At 40.1% G+C, this 20,438-nt stretch overlaps 1 protein-coding gene across 50 annotated transcripts in view; it reads right to left on the bottom strand.

Annotated features, from left to right (window-relative positions):
- Positions 1-12,786: 12,786 nt before the first annotated feature.
- KTN1 (kinectin 1) overlaps positions 12,787-20,438 on the bottom strand; it is a 94,215-nt gene continuing 86,563 nt past the window's right edge. For 25 of the 50 annotated variants that reach the window (XM_026670197.2, XM_087952378.1, XM_087952374.1 and 22 more), the window contains 6 exons: positions 20,219-20,302; positions 19,904-19,987; positions 17,933-18,016; positions 15,329-15,421; positions 14,077-14,185; positions 12,787-13,188 (listed from right to left, as the gene is read on the bottom strand). In XM_026670197.2, the coding sequence (XP_026525982.1) occupies positions 13,181-13,188; positions 14,077-14,185; positions 15,329-15,421; positions 17,933-18,016; positions 19,904-19,987; positions 20,219-20,302 (462 nt within the window). In that variant the 3' untranslated portion in view covers positions 12,787-13,180. Of the gene's footprint in view, positions 13,336-14,076; positions 14,186-15,328; positions 15,422-17,932; positions 18,017-19,903; positions 19,988-20,218; positions 20,303-20,438 lie in introns of all 50 variants that reach the window. The other 25 variants (XM_026670199.2, XM_087952383.1, XM_087952400.1 and 22 more) reach the window with 3 other exon arrangements.

Here is a 20,438-nt window from a genome sequence, read left to right as displayed (position 1 = left end):
GTTTCCAAACATTCTTATTTGCTTGGTCACTGACTGTAGTAGGAAGCAAGCGAAAGATGGATTCGGGTCTAGAATGTGATTTGTTCCTGTCTTGGTCTTTCCGTCTTGGGCCACATGCTGCTTTTGATCCTACCTGTTGTAGACCAAACTCCTTTCTTTCTGCCAAAACCATGGCTGACCCAGCCTCCTCTGGCCCAGAGGTCCATAGCCTGGAATCCTCTGAGTAGTAGCACTTGCAGCACCTTCTTACTTTCACCGACGTGAAGAGAAAAAGTGGGGTCACACCACAAGAACCACTCTTTTGTGCGTGCAATAGTGTGCCGCATACAGGAAAAGGAGCACACGATCAATGCCACAACACTACTTTAATCACTCTGACCCCTGGACTTTTTGGATTTCCCCCTGCAAACACCTATGGGATTGGGGCAAAATACAAGGATGGTGCTATGAATACGGGTAGGTTTTTTTTAAAAAAAAAGTTTGGTAGGTACAGGCAGAGGTGTCCACGTACCAGTTCACATTGGACAGTTCCCTATTTTTCACTTAATCCAGAAACAACACCGGCATATGGACCATTGTTCCAAATCCTAGCTGACTGCAACCTGCACATTCTGCAGCCTACAAATTGCAAGTTCAGATTTCGGACCCAGGAATTGCAGAAACCGATAGGAGTGCCACTTGCGTTAGCTGCATGAAATTGGTCTCCCTCCAGTGATCCATATTATGTGCAAAAACAAGAGCAGTTCAGATGCAAAGAGTACTTAAATTGCAAGGCTGCCTTGGACCCTGAAGCCTATCTGAGCCTCCTGGACACACTTCCCTCCTTGCTGGTTTTTTTTTTTTTTTTTTAATGGTCCCCATTATTCTCCATTGTAAGGCAAGGAGAATGTTACTATCTAACTATGATTTAGAGCAGTGGTCCCCAACCTTTTTTGTACCACGGCCCAGTACAAAATGATCCACAGACCGGTACCAGCATCAGCACGCACGACCAAGGCAAGGCGAGCCGAGCGACCGGCCAGCCAGCCGTCCCCTGCTTCTCCCCGCCACCTTCAACTCATCCTTTGTACCTTCTCGCAGTCTGGGCTTTTGGGGCTCTTTCTTAATCTCCTCCTGAGTAACACGAGACTCCACCGCCATCGGGACGGCTCTTCATTCGAAGCCGCCCCCCCCATTCAACGAAACTAAGGCGCGAGGATTCCTTCAGCACCCAAACGCCGCTTTCCAACCGACGACCGACAAGCTCACCCGGAAGCACTTTCTCAAGCGCCGTCGAAACAAGATGGCGGCGCCCAAGTACCAGCAGCCCGGTACAAAATGATCCACGGACCGGTACCGGTCCGGGGCCCGGTGGTTGGGGACCACTGATTTAGAGAATCAATCTCTTCTGCTGTTATCTAAATGTTTTACTGTTAACATTATGTAGCTTTTAGGATTCTTTCCATCAACTTTCCCCTCCACCTAAAGGAATCAAATCCTATCCCTCGGAGTTGCTGATCCAAGGAGACACAATTTTAATCCACATCTGTAGGGTCAGACTTGCTCCCCCAAAGCCCACAGGATGCAGTGAGAAAGACCATTGCTGTCTTCAGAGAAGGGATTGTTAATTTACAGGTAGTCTGCGACTTACGGTCACAACTGAGCCCCAAATCCTTGTTGCTAAGTGAGACATGTGTTAAGTGAATTTTGCCCCATTTTACCACCTTTCTTGCCTCAGTCGTTAAGTGAATCCCTGCAGCTGTTAAATTAGTAACACGACTGCTAAGTGAACATGGCTTCCCCATTGACTTTGCTTGTTAGAAGGTCACAAAAGGGGTTCACGTGACCCCAGGACTCTGCAACGGTCATAAATAAGAGCCAGTTGCCAAGCAACTGAATTTTGATCATGGGACCATGGGGATACTGCAACGGTCGTTAAGTGTGAAAAATGGTCATAAGTCACTTTTTTTCAATGCCATTCTAACTTTGGTCACTAAATGAACTCTTGAAAGTCAAGGCTAGCTTGGGTTATAATGCCATCTGCTAGCTTACATTTTCAAGACAGAGAAGCTAAACTCTTATTATTGGAATTAAAAAAAAAATTCTGCCCTCCTTCAAGGAAACTCGGTGTGTGCTTCCTTATTATTAAAAGTGTAAATTCTGTGTCACTGACTCTGCAGGGCCTGGTGACTTAGTGGCTGTAAGAGGGCAATGGGAGCAGATAGAGAGTTAAGGGTTCCTCCCGCATCCCCTCTTTCATCTGTCGGTCTGCTGCTGTTTCCCTAAAACAGGACTGATCTGAGATCAGAGTCTTTTGCCATTGCTCCCAGGCACACATGCCCTGAACAGATGCTCTCTAACTCTCAATCTGGCACGAGGTAATTAGGTGCTAGGCTTGGCCTGCCTCTATAATGTACTTCAAATAAAACCCTTGGTTGCTCTGGTTAAAAAAGATTGCTTTGGTAATCATTGCTCAGGTCAGATTCCTGCTGTCAGAAGCTCTTATGTCCTGGAGGGTGCCTCCAGGGTGTGATTTTTTAAAAAAGTAAAGGGGTTGGCCATGATATGCAATTAAAACTCTGCCTGTTTTTGGTCATACATAATCTTAAAACTGGAAGACTATTGATTTACTGCCACCCCAATAATTAGTGATTCCTATTGCTTGCACTGCAGTTTATAGCAACAAGATTAAAAACAAAGTATAACAACAAATAACAAAACCAACAATAATCACCGCTGATGTCCTTTCTCTGGGAGAGGGCAAAAATCATATCATTCCCCAAAGGCCCTCTGGGAAATCAAGAAGTCAGGCCTTGGATTATGTCCGTAACTACATGAGCTACAGCATTCTAGATCAGTCGCAGCTTTCAAATATTTGAAGACAGCCCCGTAGAACAAGGTGTGACGGAGGCATGAATATCGTCAGGAGGATCCCTGATCCACAAACAGTTACAACTGGTGCACAAGATGGAGTTGTGCAAAGGCATTTGTGGCCATGACTGACCCTTGCTCTTTGAGAAGCCACGAGTTCAGGAGGACACTTAAGTTTATGAGCCTGTTCTGCACAGGGGAGTGTGACCCTCTCTAGAACCAAGGATAAAATATAAAATGATCAACTCTAGAGCAGGAGTGTTGATTTCATTGAAGGCCACATCAGGGTTGTGTTTGACCTCGGGGAGCCAGAATGGGTGTGGCCAGGGTGGATGTGGACAGCTCGACATCACTCGTGTTGGGGGCGCCTGTGGTGGCCCGAGCACTCTGCCAGCGAAAATAGGCTCCCGAGCTCCGTTTTCAGCTGCAACAACCTTCTGCAATCGTCTGCCAGTGAAAATGCAGCTCTTCCAAGCTATTTTGCTGGCAGGAGTACCGCAGGCCAGTCCTTTGCTGCTCCCAGGGTGGTCCTGTGGGCCAGATCTAAGCACCCCACGGGCCGGATCTGAGGGCCTTGAGTTTGACACCCCTGCTCTAGAGTATGTCTGTTCTCTCCAGTTTCAATGCTTCTATAAAAGACTGATTGAGGTGTTGTTACTACAGAGTTGATGGTTCTTTCTCTCAAAACATTTGTCGATCCATCTGTAAATACTGCAAGACATGGTGCTTCACTGACCTTTCCTTATGCAGATTCCATCACACGCTCATATTCTGACTCCAAAAGAGGCTTGTTCAAGGAATGTCTGCTTGGCAAATGGTATGATGGCCATAATAATTTAAAAGCTTCCTGCCAATATGCATTTTCAGTTATTGATAATGCTGATCCAGAAGCATATACTGCTCATGCAATTTTCTCCTGATTTTCAGGTGCCATTTTATCTATAAATGAAAGTATCGTGTACTTTTGTGAGGCAGCGGTTTGCAACACTTCCTTAGTTGAAGATACTGCTGGTGAAGAAACACTTTGTGAGGATCCAGAAGAAGCAGAACAACTCTGGAAGGAAAAACTATTTGCACTTTCATTCTGGTACTCATCATTTGATTCCGTAAAGTATTTTTTAATGTCTTTAGGGCACCTCTGAATGCAAGGTTGTGCTTTGTCATCCTTGTAGCATTTGGAAAATAATATTTCTTCTCACAGTATTTACAAATTGCAGCTTTGCTCTCAGCAGAAATGGCACTGTGGAATGCACTGTGGATGTTGGTCTCACCATTTTATCAATAGCAATAGCACTTAGACTTATATACACTTTACAGTGCTTTACAGCCCTCTCTAAGCAGTTTACAGAGTCAGCATATTGTCCCCAACAATTTGGGTCCTAATTTTACCCACCCCGGAAGGTTGGAAGGCTGAGTCAACCTTGAGTCTGGTGAGATTTGAACTGCCAAATTGCAGGCAGCCGATAGTCAGCAGAAGTAGCCTGCAGTGTTTTACTAAGCGGAGGAAAAGAAAAACCAATTTACTGACCAGACTATAGGTAAACATTATTCTGTGATGATGGAGAATATTAATAGGAATCATTTAAGGGTTACAAAAGAGAAACTAAGTTGTCAAACAAATTTACCCTCTTACCTGTCAGTTAAGCCCTAAGAGAAGGACTGAAACTATCATCTACTCCTGTATACCAACAATTACTCAACTGTAGGAGCTCCAAGGTACACAAGCAAACTAAACTGGACCCTTTTCCCTGAAGTGCCCCCTAGTGGCACAAATGCATATTTTTCTTGTTTGAGAACTGCATTGGGAAGTACAGTAGTGTTACTTGAATTGTATTCCAGGGTTTGCTTGTCTTCAGCTGAGAGAACTTGCAATAATTTAAGAAAACTTTGGAAAAAACCCGAGGGGGAAAACGATTCCCCCTCCAATTTTTCCAGTATTTTCCAGGGCTTTCCCATCTCTAGCTGTGACACAAAAAAACAGTTCTAAGGGATGGCTATTTCTTCCACAAGGCATTAGAGAAGAGGGATAGACACAGCAAAAGAGTGTCCTCATGCCAACTCAGTGGAGGATGTTCAGAAGACTTCACGAAGAAACTGAAGGCAGTTGAGTGATCCAGCTGAACTAATCAGATTGCACTCTTTCTATCCAAGTCTTAACACAATTCATTCACATCGCTGATCCACAGACTAGTCTCAGTTCCAGAGGTATCTGAAACCTTTTTTCACCTGAATCTGAAATTTAACTTTGGGTAATGGGAAGAGGGCGTGTATTTGCTCTCCCACTCAGCTACTAATTCGATTTAAAGAGATCCTCATGAAACAAAGATGCAGTCTTTTTTGGTGTGAAATGAAGTGATTAAATGTGTATATTCACAACTCACAAAAAGGCACAAAAAAACAGTTGGAGCCACCCATCTTTTTATTTTCTAAGAATGTTTATGTGGCCCTAAAGCAGGAATGCCAAACTTGCATCATCATGGCAGTGTCACGTGACCTATCGGGACTTTTCCCCCCTTCGCTAAACCGGGCAGGGGCGGGGCCAGCATGTAACGCATCCAGCCCACAGGCCACAAGTTTGACATCCCTGCCCTAAAGCATTAATGGAAATATGTATTCCATTAATATATTCATACTGGGAAAACAGGTATATTGCTATATATTGTAATTACCCATTAATTTCTCATTTTTTTTTAATTAAAAGAGGCTTTAAAAATGAAAATATGGAAGGAATGTATCAGCACCCAGAGATGATGAGTTGGTGGTGTCAGGCACTAACCCTATGGCACTATCACACAATAATAGGTCAGTGTTAAACATAGCAATTAGCATGTTGTGTAGATAAGGTAAATTTGGTTGTTTTTACCCACCCTTGTTTAAGTTTTTGTTATGGCATAGGGTGTTGCTTAACCCTTATCCATTTTGTTGGATTGTAATTCAGTGTTTTATATGCAAACCTAGGAAATGAGTTTGTGGAAACTCAGCCAGTATCATTTGTTTAATTTTTTGGCTTAACATGGTCTGTGAATTCAATCTTGTGGTTTGTAAACTATGGTTTACAGCTGAGCATATCTGAAGTCAGTTTTTTTAAGGAAACCATGGTTGGGCCATCTGTGGCTTAGTACAGTAAGTGAGCCTATATTAGAAATGTCCAAAGAAAAACACAAGGTGCTCTTCCAACCATTCTGACTTCAAAGGCGAAACACTATACAGAGATATACATTCATAGTTAGTCCACTTCCCCTGCAAGAACTCAGCAAATAAATATATGGCGTGGGGCCAGATTACCTGCTGTACTGAGACTGCTCCATTATACCAGTTCTGGTACCAGTACTGGTCAGGTAGGAAGAGTACAGGGAATCCTCAACTTACAACCACAATTGAGCCCAAAGCTTCTGTTGCTAAGCAAGATAGTTGTTAAATGTGTTTAACCCCCAGTCTATTGTTCTTTTGAAATGTCTAAAAACCTGGCTCTGCCGACTCACTTTGGGGCTCACATAGGATTTCACAGCCATGGGGCTAGTTAGTGCCTTGAAGTGCAACCGTGCAAATTTTCCTGCTATTCCAAGCCTCATGTAATGAACAATCAAGGGCAGGTATGCCTCCTTACTATAGTGTAAAATGCAACGTTAATCTCTCTTCAATTAAGGAATCAGTGAAATCATTTCTTTTAGTCGTTCACCAGCTAAGTCCAGGAATAATTGCAACGTGTAAATCATTGTTGCAGTATCAATGGCCTCCCCTTGGCGCTGGATGCATGTGTGCCAGAACAAAGGCAAGGATGCTTCTCTTCTTAGGAAGAGGGAGATCAATCAAACAATGTTCTGCCTTACTGATGTGGAGCAATCTAAGAAAATTAATAGCAGTCGCAACACAGCAGGGGCGGCTGGATTGCCCCCGTTCTTTTGTTTGCACTTGGGGATTGGTGTAAATAATGTACCCATCTGAATGATAAATGTGGAAGCCCCAGATTGTCAGCTTTGTTGTTGATCAAGTGGCTTTGAATGTAACAGTGAAAAGGGGAAAGAGGGGCTGCGATAGCCTACAGACTGTGTCACTTGCAACTATACCCATATATTTATTAGCTCCAAGGTGTTGTAAAAAAGCTCCTTTTCAATTGGACAAAAGGTTTATTTACTTTGTCACCAGCATAAAAAATTAATTAATATATAATTTGTCCCAAGCCAAGGAGAAGAACAAAAGCATGATGGCAAAGCATTCTTTCTGAAAGAGGTGGGAATAACCATAGATTATTGATCACAAATTAGTGAAACCAAGTTAACAAAGAACAATGTGACAGAGTGCAAAGGCTGCACACCAAACTCCAGCATTTACACTTTCAGATCTGAGATACCAGGGTTATATCTTGCCTCACCTGCCACATGGGGTGGCAATCCTTTGGGCAGCATATGCTATTGTAAAATTGATACCTATTCATGTTTGTATATATAATCCTGAAGATCTTGCAACATTCAAGTCTTATTCAATTTCCTGCTGTTGTGAAATTAACGTTTAATGAAATAATTATACTTTTGATTAACACTTGGGAGTCCTTTGGGTAACAAGGCATCTATGGAGATTGTATTGTTGACTCCTGCTGCATAATACTGGAATAAATGATATATTCAAGCTTTCAGGGTCAGGATGGCTAGATTTATTTATACATACAAAATAACAAATATAGTTCATAGCAAAAACAACCCAAATGGATCCCTCTTTGCCATTGTTTAGAAGAACTGTGAAGAGCTGGCTTTTCACCCAGGCCTTTGGCAAGCAAGAACGAGACTTCATTGTACTTATTATCATTTATGTTTAATGTCTAATTAATTTTATTTGCTTCAACGTTGTGAGCTGCCCAGAGTTGTTGGGAGTTGGGCAGCATGTACATTCAGTTAAAGTTGGTCACCCTTTATGTGTGTTGACACTGGATTCGGCATTTTTATCCATCTATTGAGTCCTTCCCAAAGTAACCCTAATCCTAGACCTAGGTCTTCCCAAGGATGTGGGATAGGCAAATGTTGCTTGATGATACTCAATATATTGTGGCAGGATATATAAGCTGTTCCAAGTAAAACTGCCTTTTATAGTTGACTGACAGGGCTTTTGCCAATGCTGATAGTGTTCAAGTGGTGTGCCAGTTGTTTCTGGGTTGCATACACCATGGATACTATCTTTGCTTTCTTTTGCCACAGTTGTTGTTCTAGTTGTAGGTCTTTGTATTTTGTGATTTTCTCTCGTTTTCTTCTCTTCTGTTGTCTCTAGGTATTGCAATGTCCACTAACCAGACTTTTGTCTTTTTTTAATCAACAATTGTTATGTCTAGGGTGTTGTCTGTTTGAATTCTAAACTCCCAGAACACTTTTGTTTTTTTCATTTTCTATTACTTTGTCTATTGCATGATCCCACTTCTTGCCTGCAGTATTTCTTGCAGATATTCCAGTGCGCTATTGTCATGAGTTGTGTGTAGTCAGTCTATGCAATCTTCTTGCAACAGCTAACTAGGTGGTTCACTGTTTACTCCGCTTCTTTGTATTATAGGGCTTACTTTGCAGCCTGCGTAGTGAGGGAGGTTTCTTTCTTACTCTCTCTGCCCTTTATGCAGCTGTGTGGTTTATCTCCCCTGATCTGAATGTTCCCCAGACAGCATGTCCTTCCCGTGTCTCCTAAAGCCATTTTCACATACCATTAAAATGTTTTGTGAGATGGGCAACTATATAAATGGAAAAACAAACAAATAAATAAATGGTGAGTTGCTTGGAAGCATCCAATGAAATAGAGCAATTGGTTTCCACTACTGTAACAACAAAATATATCAGGACTATTTGTGGATGAAAGAAGAAAGCAATGAGTCTTTCCACTTTCAGCAGTTTATTGTGAACCAAATAAAGGTGGGTGTACACAGGCATTTATCTATGTACTTATTTATAATGCTACCCACCCACCCCCGACATCTAATATGGCAAAGGCCCTGGAACCAAAAATATCATCACTCCTGGAATAAGCTGATCAGACAAGTTTATTTGTTTATAGATAATCTTCACTTAATGATCCGAATTAGGACTGGCAACTTTGTTGCCAAGTGATGCAGTTGTTAAAATGTTGGTGTAATTGCTCTAATTAGCGACTTCTAGGCAATCTCAGTTGCTGTCATTGAGTACATTTCGTGCAGTTGTTAGGTGAGGACTTACCCAGATCCAAATCATTTTTGGAAGAAAGTAATCCCCCATCCACCTATCTCCCATCTCTTGGAGAGGGAGCTGTGGTGCCGCAGTGGTTAGAATGCAGTATTGCAGGCTAACTCTTCCCATAGCCAAGAGTTCAATCCTGACTGGCACAAGCCTTCCATCTTTCTGAGGTTGGTAAAATGAGGACCTAGATTGTTGAGGGCAATATGTTGACATTTATAAACCATTCAAGAGTGCTGTGAAGCACTATGGAGCAGTATATAAGCCTAAGGGCTATTGCTATCTTTCCAATTCTTGCCTTTTTGGTACCCACCTACCCATCACCAGCTTCCTTCACAACCCACCCACTGCATCACATGGCATTATTGCCCAAGGCCTTCTTTTGTGCTGCCTTCTTTTGCAACAACGCACTTCTTTTCATGCTGCTGGGTCCTCCTTTCATGAAAGGAGCCCCCTGGCTGACACACAAAAGAACCCAGCTAGTTGTGGTGGTATGTAGCATGGCACACACCTGCCCATAGCTTAACTTGCCCGTCTGCAGGATGTTTCCACATCATCTCCCCTATGCATGGCCAGGATGGTGAGTCCAGTGGAGGAGAGGCAGATAAAGATGACAAAGGTCAGCTGGAAATGAGACAGCAGTGGTGGTGATTGGCAGTTGTAAAGGCAGGGAGGCCTGAATTTTGTTCACATGATTGTGGAGGTGCTGAGTGATCAGAACTTTAAAGACTAATTGCAAGTCCCTGCATTCAATGCCATAATAACGTTAGTCACTGAACAAATGGACATTAAGGACTACCTATAATTAAAGAACTTTTGTAGCTGCCTATCTCACATAGTAATCTCCTAGGCAGCTCACAGTGATCAATAAAGACATCAATAAAAAACCACATTATTCCATCAAGATGCCAGAACCACCCATACCATAACCTCTTAAGTCAACCTCATCCTAACCCAATGCTTTGGAAGAACCAGGTCTTCATGGCCTTCTAGAAGTTCTTGGGCTTCTGGAGCTGGAATTCTTTCAAAGAATGCTGGACTAATTGGACCAAGATTTTACTTGTTAATACTTGCAATGTGAATTTTAAAAAAGGAGAAATAGATATGGTGATCCTAACTTTAGACCTCCTGAGGGGAAAAGAAGTGGTATTCCCAGTATTCTTTGAATTTCACAGTTCAAGAGAGCAAAGAAAACAGAACAGAGAAATATAAATTGCTGCAATTACTTCTTATAAACCTGATTAATAAATACTATTCCATCAACATATTAATGATGGGCCTATTGAGGAAGATTACCAGTGCTTTTCAACATTGTTGGACCTGAAAAGGGTGCCAAGCTGACTGCTCTGAATTCAAATGCATTTTGGCTATGGTGACAGGATAACTCCTTGTCTATGTGCCAGGACCCTCTCATTCTTTGGCTCAAATGAGCACTTTTGTCCAAAACCTATATAAAGACTGAACTCTGTAATGTCACAGAAGTCCATGACACTAAGTATGTGGATGTGAGCAAATTCCCTCTTTGAAGTGTTAAAGCAGTAGAGTTCTCTTGAAGACTTGACATAAATGCTTTTAAAGAGCCTTTTCAGGCTGTCTGCTGTGGGCTAATTATTTTACTGGCATTACAAGCAAAGCAGCTTTGTGTGCACATACACGAGATATTCAGGGAAAAGCTTTCATAATAGCAGTGCTGAATCTTTTAGAACAGTGTTTCTCAAACTTGGTAGCTTTAAGATGTATGGACTTCAAATCCCAGAATTCTGAGTTTAAGAAACATTTTGTTAATTATTGTGAAGTGCTCCTTTCAAAGCAACTTACATAGCTGTATAAATATACAAAATGCTGGAAAATTCCCCCCACTTCAGGCAGTGAAGACTTATAAAAATTGCTGCAATCTGCCATACAGCTATATCTGATATTCAATTACTTAGGCAACTGAACTCAATCCATTTTCCCTCATGGAAATCCTTTATTCTTGAATACCTGAAGCACAAAAATGATTGAATGAGGGGAAAGCCAAGAAGACATTTTACAGCCTTGACTTTACCTTACATAGTTTGACTATTTCACCAGAACTTTTTAAAGCCCATCCAATGTTTTCCAACAGTTCAGCAATGGCTTAATTCCCAGATACATTATTTAAGATCAATTGAGATTGGACAAGGAAAACCATAGCTAGCATCTCCATTTTTATATGACCACATGAGGGAAAGCTTATCTCTATGCACTATTTAACAGCTAAGTAAATATGTGCAGACAGGAGTGCTTGTTATCTTCTCCATTGTGCATTGTTTCAGCTAATTCCTAGCCTGTATTTGCTGATTTCATCATGTTCAGCTGGGATACAGTGACATTTTTGAGAAGTGCCAGCTCATGCTGCTATGTTTCACTGCTAAAACAATTCAAAAGGATCAAGGAGAAGGATCAGGAAAGTTGCTTTCAATGAATGATAAAGATTCTGACCTTTTGTCTAATAAATAGGGGAGGATTTTAATCAGCATCAGTGAAGCTGGGCACTCCCTAAGTTGCAGCTATGCCTTATCCCTGGATGTATTGATTGTGGGGGAAGGGTTGACTTCAGAGCATCTGATTCAGTTTGATTGATATACTGTGGGTAGGTGAGTAAACTGATCAAAGTGTTAATTAACTGGTTGTTGGATGTATGGGTTCAAATTTATTAGTGTTTATATATTAATCTTTATACCAATGACAAAAGTTCTTTACTTTCAGTTTTAAGAACTGTATTTCAGGAATTCTTTAATTATAGCTGAAAACATATTTGAAGGAGGAACTAGGTATTCCAAATTTTCCTTTCAAAAATGTGTTTCTTAAACAAGTGCACATTAAGCAATATTGCTTCTACTTCAATTTTTTTTATTGGCACCTCAATTACTTTTCTTTTACTTGAAAGGAATAAATTTAAAGAATATCACTAAGAAAAATGTTTGATTTCATCACAGCATAGAACCCTTTCCACTTTATCATCACAAGAAATGATATATTTAAGAGATACATATATGCCAGCTGAAACATTCGAAACTTATCACACTTGGAATATTATGAGTAGCTCTGCTTCTGAGAAATAGTAAGGTAGAGCTAGAGAAAAACTAACACAATGGTAGGGAAATTGGAAGCAACACAACAGTTTGAGGGGCAAAATACAAATAGCAATAAGAGAAGGTAACCACGGTATGTAACATTGGGTATAGCACAAATGATGTATAGATAAATGTTTCTCTCTGTCACACACATTAGCAGAAGGCAGACCTGCTATGATTAGTGGGAAATTCAAGGCAAATAGTGACTGGGTTCACACTTTATGTTATGCCACATTTTCACTATGATTTATTGAATACCATAATGTTTGTTAGGTTTGCATAACATGCTCAGCCTTAAAATCAAGATTTACAAGTCGTAATGGCTAGGTTTGCATGACACATTTTTCTACATACTGCATTTTCAGAATTGGTTAGAACAAGGTGTGGTGAGGGCCCCAATTCAGGAGGGTCTAAAAAGGAAGCAGACAAATTAATGGAGAGTAAGACAATCAGTAGCTGCTAGTTATGATGTCTTTTTTTTCCAGGCTTCCCAGTGATTGTCCCATCTGTGACACCTGATGCAGGAACAGGAAAACCTGTAATCTGACCCAACCGGGTTCTTGTGCTATCTGTCACACTGCAGTTTTTATATAGTAGCATGGAAGATTTTACAGGTCTTCTTTAGGGAATTCCAAGTCAAGAACATAACAGTACAGTTTGAGTAGTAAGCATCCCTTTATTTGCTGACACCATTACAAAAACTGATTACATTAGCAACCCAAGAAAGAGAGAGTAGGGAGGAGGAGTGTTTACTTCAGGTAGAAGTTACAAGGCTGCTACTCCCAAACTGTATCTAAGTAAAACAGCACAGGCTGTCAATATTAAAATGTTATTGTTGCTGCGGCTGCTACCACTATGTCAAGGGTGCGTGCGTGTCTGTGTGTGTGAACGAGTTTTACTGAGCATAGTAAAGATAAAAGGTTACACATTTACTGTAGCTCCAGGAATGTAAAGCTCTAATTATCCAAACCGATTTATTTAAATTTATTTATTATAAAACTAAACTCTGGAGGTGTCTGCAGAGTCGTCTTCTTCATCATCTTGTTTAAATCAGTAGTCTAACAAAGAGTAGAAAAGACAAAACTCTGTTCAGTGTTTGACGAAGTAGAAAGGGTGAACATATAAATAAGGCTTTAATTTGGCAAAATATAAAATACATTGCCTTCTGCTACCCCCAAATTAAACGATCTCCCCATGATTTCATTCTGCAAAAGAGAAGCAAAACAAAACAAAAACAAAAAACAAAACAAAAAGATAAGCTTAAGGATAAGGTAGTCACTATGGCAAACTATTTTTATTTTTAAAAGTAACAGAAAAATATGTCATATTTTGCGGGATCCGGTTATGTTATTTAAAAAAAAACCTCCTGATTCTTAGTATTATAACAGATTTTTTTAGGGAGGAAAAAAAGTCAATATTCAGCATGTATAGTTTTCTTAAAGCTAAAAAAAGTGCTGAGTAAGCCCATTCAGAATTTACTAAATAGAATGAATGAAAATTAACTTTGTAAAGAGGACAGACAATTGAGCATCCAAATTCCGTATCTGTCCACTGTTTACATTTGTAAACAAGATTTTTGTTATCCCAGAATGAAAATAATCATTAAAATCACAGCTGTGAAAAAATTATATTTGCCCTGTATAAGAACAATAAAAGCAGCTGCGAAGGATAAATACAAATCCATGGGAATGCTACTGGGAATTTTGAAAATGACAATTTCAATATTTCTGTAGGCTGCTGGTTGGGAAAAGGCTGGTCTGCAATGACTCTTACTAATGTGTTATTTTATAAGTAGAAATAATCCACAATGGTATTTCAACCACAATGCGAAGCTGCAGGCTTCTATGATTTTATTACTGCTTTCTAGAGATCCTGAAAACTTCACCAGTTACTTTTGACTTCCTGCTTTAAGTCCATCTTAGGAAAACAGACTCAAATTCTCCTACCTAATAGCTGATACTGTTCTTTTCCCTTTGTGAGCATTTGGCCAACTGATGCAAGAAGCTGCTTGAGGTGGACAATATCTTGAATTAGATTCACATTATCTGGACCAGCCTGAAAAAGATGAAAGAAAGGAGAAAGTATTAGAAACTTTGGAATAGAGGAAGCCAATTGAAGTGGACAATTAATTTTAGGATATGAGCTTGATACTTAGTTGAAACCTCAATCTGCCCCACCCCTTAGATAGGGTCTCTTCATTCCTAAGAATCTTCATTCAACCTTCATTCAGCTGTTCTACACAAGTTTCACATCATGGTCAAAAGAATCCCTTTTCTCCAGGACAAGCAATGGGAGCATTTGCTCAGATTTCTTGGTCTTGAAACATTTTGGATAGTCACTTCAGAAACTCTTTAAACTCCTCCCACCCACCGTGGCCAGATTTTTTATCGAAAAAAAAATCTCCAATTAGAAAACAATGTCATGGAGAACTATAACAGATCCGATCTCTTTGATGTACTACCTTTTCATGTGAATGTTTATTTATTTATTTTTCATTGCATAAGGCTTCACACGTAGTGGTGTCCTAAATCAGAACAACCCAGATACATACAATAAGAACTAGATGATGATGATGATGATGATGATGATGACGACAACAGAGCAAAAAACTTTCCAGCTATCTCTAAGGTTTCCAAAATGTGTTTATAGTACTTGCCAGGACATTATTAGTCTGCCATCTGGTGGCAGGATATAATAGTCTTTAGCAGTGTTTTTTAAACTTGGCAATTTTTAAGATGTGAATTCCACACATAGTATGTTGGCTGGGGAATTCTGGGAGCTGAAGCCCACACATCTTAAAATTGCCAAGTTTGAAAAACACTGGTCTATAGTCACTGGCCAGCCCCAAAGACATGTAGCAAAGAAACTGCAAGATCATAGTACAGTTACAGTTGGTTTGGAGTCAGGTGCCTAAAGCGAATTAAATAAGTAAATTAAAATATACAACACCTATAGACTTCTAAACCAAATCTCCAATGGCTTCTACAACCCAAACACCAGTTTTATATAAAGATCACAGTGGATCTCTTACGCCAAGCAAATGATAACCATGCAAAAATGGGACGTAGAATTTCTATTATGTTCAATGATCACCAATGATACAGAGCAAAATGCACAGGATAAATCAGCCTCTAGGCTATCTCCTCTGTAACTGCACTTCCTAAGGCATATTATTTATATATCAAGGAAAATACTCACCGTCTGTGAGCAAGCATCACTGTTCTGTATCACTTCAGGGCCCATGCTAGTTTTCCCTATTTCCCTTTCTAGGATCACCAGTGATTCCTGGGCCTTTAAGAAAATCAGAAAATTAAAGCAGTTATTGCTTTAAAACATCCAATCATAATCCGAGCCTTTACTGATTCAGTATTTGAAATGATCAGATAGATCATTATTTTTCATTCTAGATCACAAGCATAATCAGTGGAAAGATGTACAATACTGAAATGTTCCAGTATTGCATGTTTTTCCAAACTCCCAATGACAGAATTACAGATTTGGGGGGGGGGAGGGGGGAGTTGAGAAGAAAATTACACTGACTTACGGCTCAGTGAGAGATAGATGAATATGGGAGGAGCTGGGGTTTCATATTCTACTCCCAAGTCTCTGAATCAGAATGTGTCATGAGCAACTTACTAGGAATGGCAACGGGGAGGAAGAGGAAATGCTCATATACACTGTATTTATTATTTCAGGTTCATATCTTCTAAAAATTGAAATGTGGGCATAATTACTACATTTGCAAACAGTTCTATAAGAACAGATTCACTCAGCCTAGAAAGCTAACAATGGTTACAGTTTACAGTCAAACATCTCTGGTTTAATCTGAGGAGCCACTGTTCCCCCGCCCCCCCAAAATGAAATCTCAAATACAGGGCTTAACCAATGAGAAGTTTCATCTACATATTGTTTAGAAAAATTCTTGCTCCAGAAAAACAAGTGTTGCAGGATTGCAAAACAAATAAAAAATAACTAGGGCTCTAAACAGTACAAACAAACAAACCCATTGAAGTCTGCAGTTGTGACTTTTTGATGTTCTTTTACTGTTTATTAGCCCTAGTTATCTTTTGTTTTGAAGCCCTGCAACACTTGCGTTCAGGGGCAGGAATTTTTATTAATTACTGATTAAATCAGTAAGAGTTGTCAACAAACTTTCCTGAGGAAAAATATTTCAAAGGGAACACTCCACCAGGAAGGACCTTATGCAGACCATCTGTGTAGGCGGAGAAGCTCTCCTGTTAATTTAAGTAACATTTTGGAACTGATATTTCCAAATAACCTTCTAAGGGCAACTTCATATAAAATGCATCGCTATAAACTAACATGGGAGTTATTGAGGTATGGGTCACCGTTACTTTTCCAGGAGGAGCTAGAATTGGCACAGTAACCTTAATTTCCAGGACTAACTTGAATCTATCAATACCCCAGAGCCGTGTTGGCGAACCTTTGCCATTCATGATGGAAGTGGCACGCAGAGCCATTTCCCCCAGGCACACGAGAGGTGTGCCGCTGCCCAACAGCTGATAGTATCTGGTGCGCATGTGCAGAGGGGGGTGCATGGGAGATGCACATGCATGCGCAGGATGCACTGTGCATGAGGGGATTGTGCGTGCATGCGCAGTTGCACTGTGTGGGGGGGGAATCGCACACGCCTGCGCAGACATGCGGCACACAAGGGAGAATCGCACGTGCATGTGTAGATGCACAACGCACGAGGGGGAATCGCACACGCATGCACAGACACATGGTGCGTGAGGGGGGGAATCGTGTGTGCATGCGCAGGGGGCTGGGGAGGCAGCACACATTGCTTTCTGGGTGCTGGCACGCAAGCAATTATCGGCACGGGAGCCAAAAAAGGTTAGCCACCACTGCCCCAGACTGTAGATTGTCCTTTAAGAAGGAATGAACTATCATCCAGAATCAGTTGGCCATTATGGAATGGCCACTGGAATGTTAAAAAAAAAAATTGGGGAAAGTACATCCGGTGTTTCATAGTAGTTTATTAAAGCCAATGATTCTTGGTGTAGCTCCGAAGCCTTTGTTCATTGCAGGGCAGGAACATTATGAGGTTAAGAAAATTTTGGATTCTAGGATTTTCAGGGGGAAGTTACAATATTTAATTTATTGAAAAGGCTATCCAATTTCACAAGCGACTTGGGTAAACAGCTGGAAAGTTAATGCTGATGGATTGGTGGGAAAATTCCATGAAAAATACCCACAAAGCAAATTCTGTGGGTAGCAGAGGAGGTTAAAATGCATATTGTATGATTGTGTTTAACCTAATTTCAAATTTTGTGTATTTTATGTCATTACAGGGGTTTCTTTTCAAATGAGGGCAGCATGTCAAGGCAAAAATTGACATACGTGTAGCCATTTTGGTTAGGTTTAGTATATAGTATATATTCTTTTTCTTACTTTCTCTTTGGCGGTCATGGGGGAAGGGTTTTGGGCTTGCCACATTCCTAAGGGGGGAGGAGTGGAGATAGAGAAAGTTGTTCAGGCTAGGTGATTCTTGCTGACCGTGCTCAGGCCCCTTGAGGTGCAGATTTATGACATCAAGCAATGTTTAATTACTTCTATTGGAGAATGTGACTTTTGCAGGTTGTTTCTAACTTCTAATATTGTGAGGTAATTCTGGTTGTGTCAGATCCGGAATTACTATGGACTTTGCTAATTTGATGCTTTCCTAAATAAAATAAATTATTTTGGAAGATGGACTTTGCTCTTTTCTTTTTAAATGGATTTCATCACTTGGAAACCTGACACCTAGGAAGGTAGAACATCAATCATAGGATTTATTACCTTTGGCAAATCAGCAGCTAATTGGTGTCTTTCACTTTGATCAGTTAAGAGTTTAGATAATGTCTCATTCAGCTGGGTTTTGAGCTGTAAAAGTAAGTTAGGGTCAGTTCACAATGCTTAAGAGGAGCATGGGGCAATCTTTGGTAAAGTAATACACATATAAGAATATATGCATACAGAAGTTGAATCGCTACAAAGTACATTGAGTGATAGGAAATTCCATTGGAAAAAGAAGTCAAGAAGAAAAGATAAGCTTGAAAGAGGTTAAAATCAGTAGAGAGAATCTGAAACAAATACTACTTTTAATGACTTGCCAGCATTACCAGTGAAAGTGAATAGATTTTTTACAAATATACTTTACAAGTAGTCCTCAACTTACAACAGTTCATTTAGTAACTGTTTGAAGTTACAACAGCACGGAAAAAAGTGACTTATGACCATTTTTCACACTTATAACCATTGCAGCATCCTCATGGTCACGTGATCAAAATTCGGATGCTTGGCAATAGGTTCGCGTTTATGATGGTTGCAGTGTCCTGGGGTCATGATCATTTTTTGCAGCCTCCTGACTAGCAAAGTCAACGGGAAAGCCAGCTTTACTTAACAATCATGTTACTAACTTAACAACTGCAATGATTCACTTAACAATTGTGGCAGGAAAGGTCGTAAAATAGGGCAAAATTCACTTAACAAATATCTTGCTTAGCAACAGAAATTTTGGGCTCGATTGTGGTCATAGGTCAAGGACTACTATTGGCTTGAGATTTAAAGCTGACCAAAGGTTATTATTCTTGACACTAGATAAGTAACTCTCCATAAATTGCAAATGAACTGATCAGAAGAAGTACTTGTATGGATATAACATTGCTTTGTTATCTGCAGATCAGTTTTTAAAAACATGAAGAATCCTTTCCCAAGACAGTATTTAGACATTTTCTGTGAGTTTTCAGGATCTGAATCAATATGTGGAAATAACAGATGAAAATAACATCCAGAAAAAAGAATAGGGGAAAAAAATTTTGTAGAACCAGTTCCCTGCTAAAAATCATACTGAAATATCAATTCTCCTGAATTGGCTCAAAAATATGTTCTTAGTTTAGGTTTACAAGTTATGTAAGTCAATCTTTTAGCTAAGATTGGTAATGTAATTTGTATCTATCATTTCCCAACTGCTCCCAAATATGACAAATTCATGTGGTTCAACAAAGAAATGAACTTTTTCACTTGCTATTAGGTTAATGTACATTAGAGATTTTTCATTTGCTTGCTTCTTTTGATCTCTCTATGCTCATGCTTAGTTTTTCTTCACCAAATGAAAGTGGCTTCCTTGACCACAAGACATTCCAGTCTTAGTTGGGAGTCCACTCCTTTTAGATGGCTGATATGCTCTTTTCCTCACTGAGTAGGCCCTCTGGGTCTCAAGCTCCATATTCAGTCAGCTTTTAAGAAAAAATTTTAAACCCTCCCCTTCCTTAAGCTGATAAACCATGTTATCCCATAGAATCATAGAACTTGTAGTAAATTTTTCAATCAGTGGTTCTGACCCTCTGTTTGGTAGCCCAAATTAATGTTCTCCCTACAAACAACTGCTACACCTCTTCTGCCTGAACTCTACTACCCCGTGGGGGTTTTGTTCTTTTCAGCAACTGAAATTCCTTTCACAGTTCAAGTGAAACCAAAGATTTTCCTCCAAACAATCCTACATCAACACCCAAGTCCAGTTCCTCTGTGTTCTGTGAACATCATGTTCCAAATTCACAAAGTATAGACTTATGAATCCTTTAGGCAAGGGAGAGGTGGGCATATGAAAAGGTATACTAAGCACTAGTCGTGTTATTGAGAGGCAGAGAAAGGCTACAAAAGTGGCTAAAGTGGGCAAAAGCTGAGTCAAAGTGGTTAGCAGACAGACAGGATTTGGAAAAGTTTCTCCACTTTTCAACAGATATATTCAGTGGAGGACAGGCCTCTTACCAATGTTAACTCTTCATTCTGCCTTACTGCTTCAGAATATGAGTCATCAAGTTTTCTCTGCAATTCAGTCAACAGATCTTTAAGCTGAAATGAAGTTTTCAGAGGCTTTAGGATGCATTACCATATGTTCCCAACTCAGCCATTAATATAATTTATTTCCAACTAATAAATGAATTTGAAAGTATAAAAATCTCCTAGATCGTTGGATGAGCAGGTTTTTCATCTTTGGGCCAACTAAGTATTCATACTCCCTGGTAAATATGTACATGTGACATAAAGCATATCTGGCTTCAATAGTTCAACTAGGTACATTACCTCTCGGACTTCTGACACATATGTTGATCGCTCAATTTCTGCTTTTTCCAATTCACGTTCCAAATGCTCTCGTTCCTTTTTAAGCTACAAAAGGAACAGGCAGTTACAAATCACATGTTATTTCAAGTGTGATCTGGCTGGCCTTTTCTATCTCTCTCCTTCCTTCCCTCCCTCTCTCTACACACACACACACACACACACACACACACACACACACAAA

Source organism: Notechis scutatus, chromosome 1 (genome assembly GCF_049901735.1).
Source record: "Notechis scutatus isolate UNSWTSFEM ecotype Mainland chromosome 1, rNotScu1.2, whole genome shotgun sequence".
Taxonomy (NCBI): domain Eukaryota; kingdom Metazoa; phylum Chordata; class Lepidosauria; order Squamata; family Elapidae; genus Notechis; species Notechis scutatus.
The sequence above is the reverse complement of the archived record's forward strand: the minus strand, read 5'-3'. Positions and strand labels throughout refer to the sequence as shown.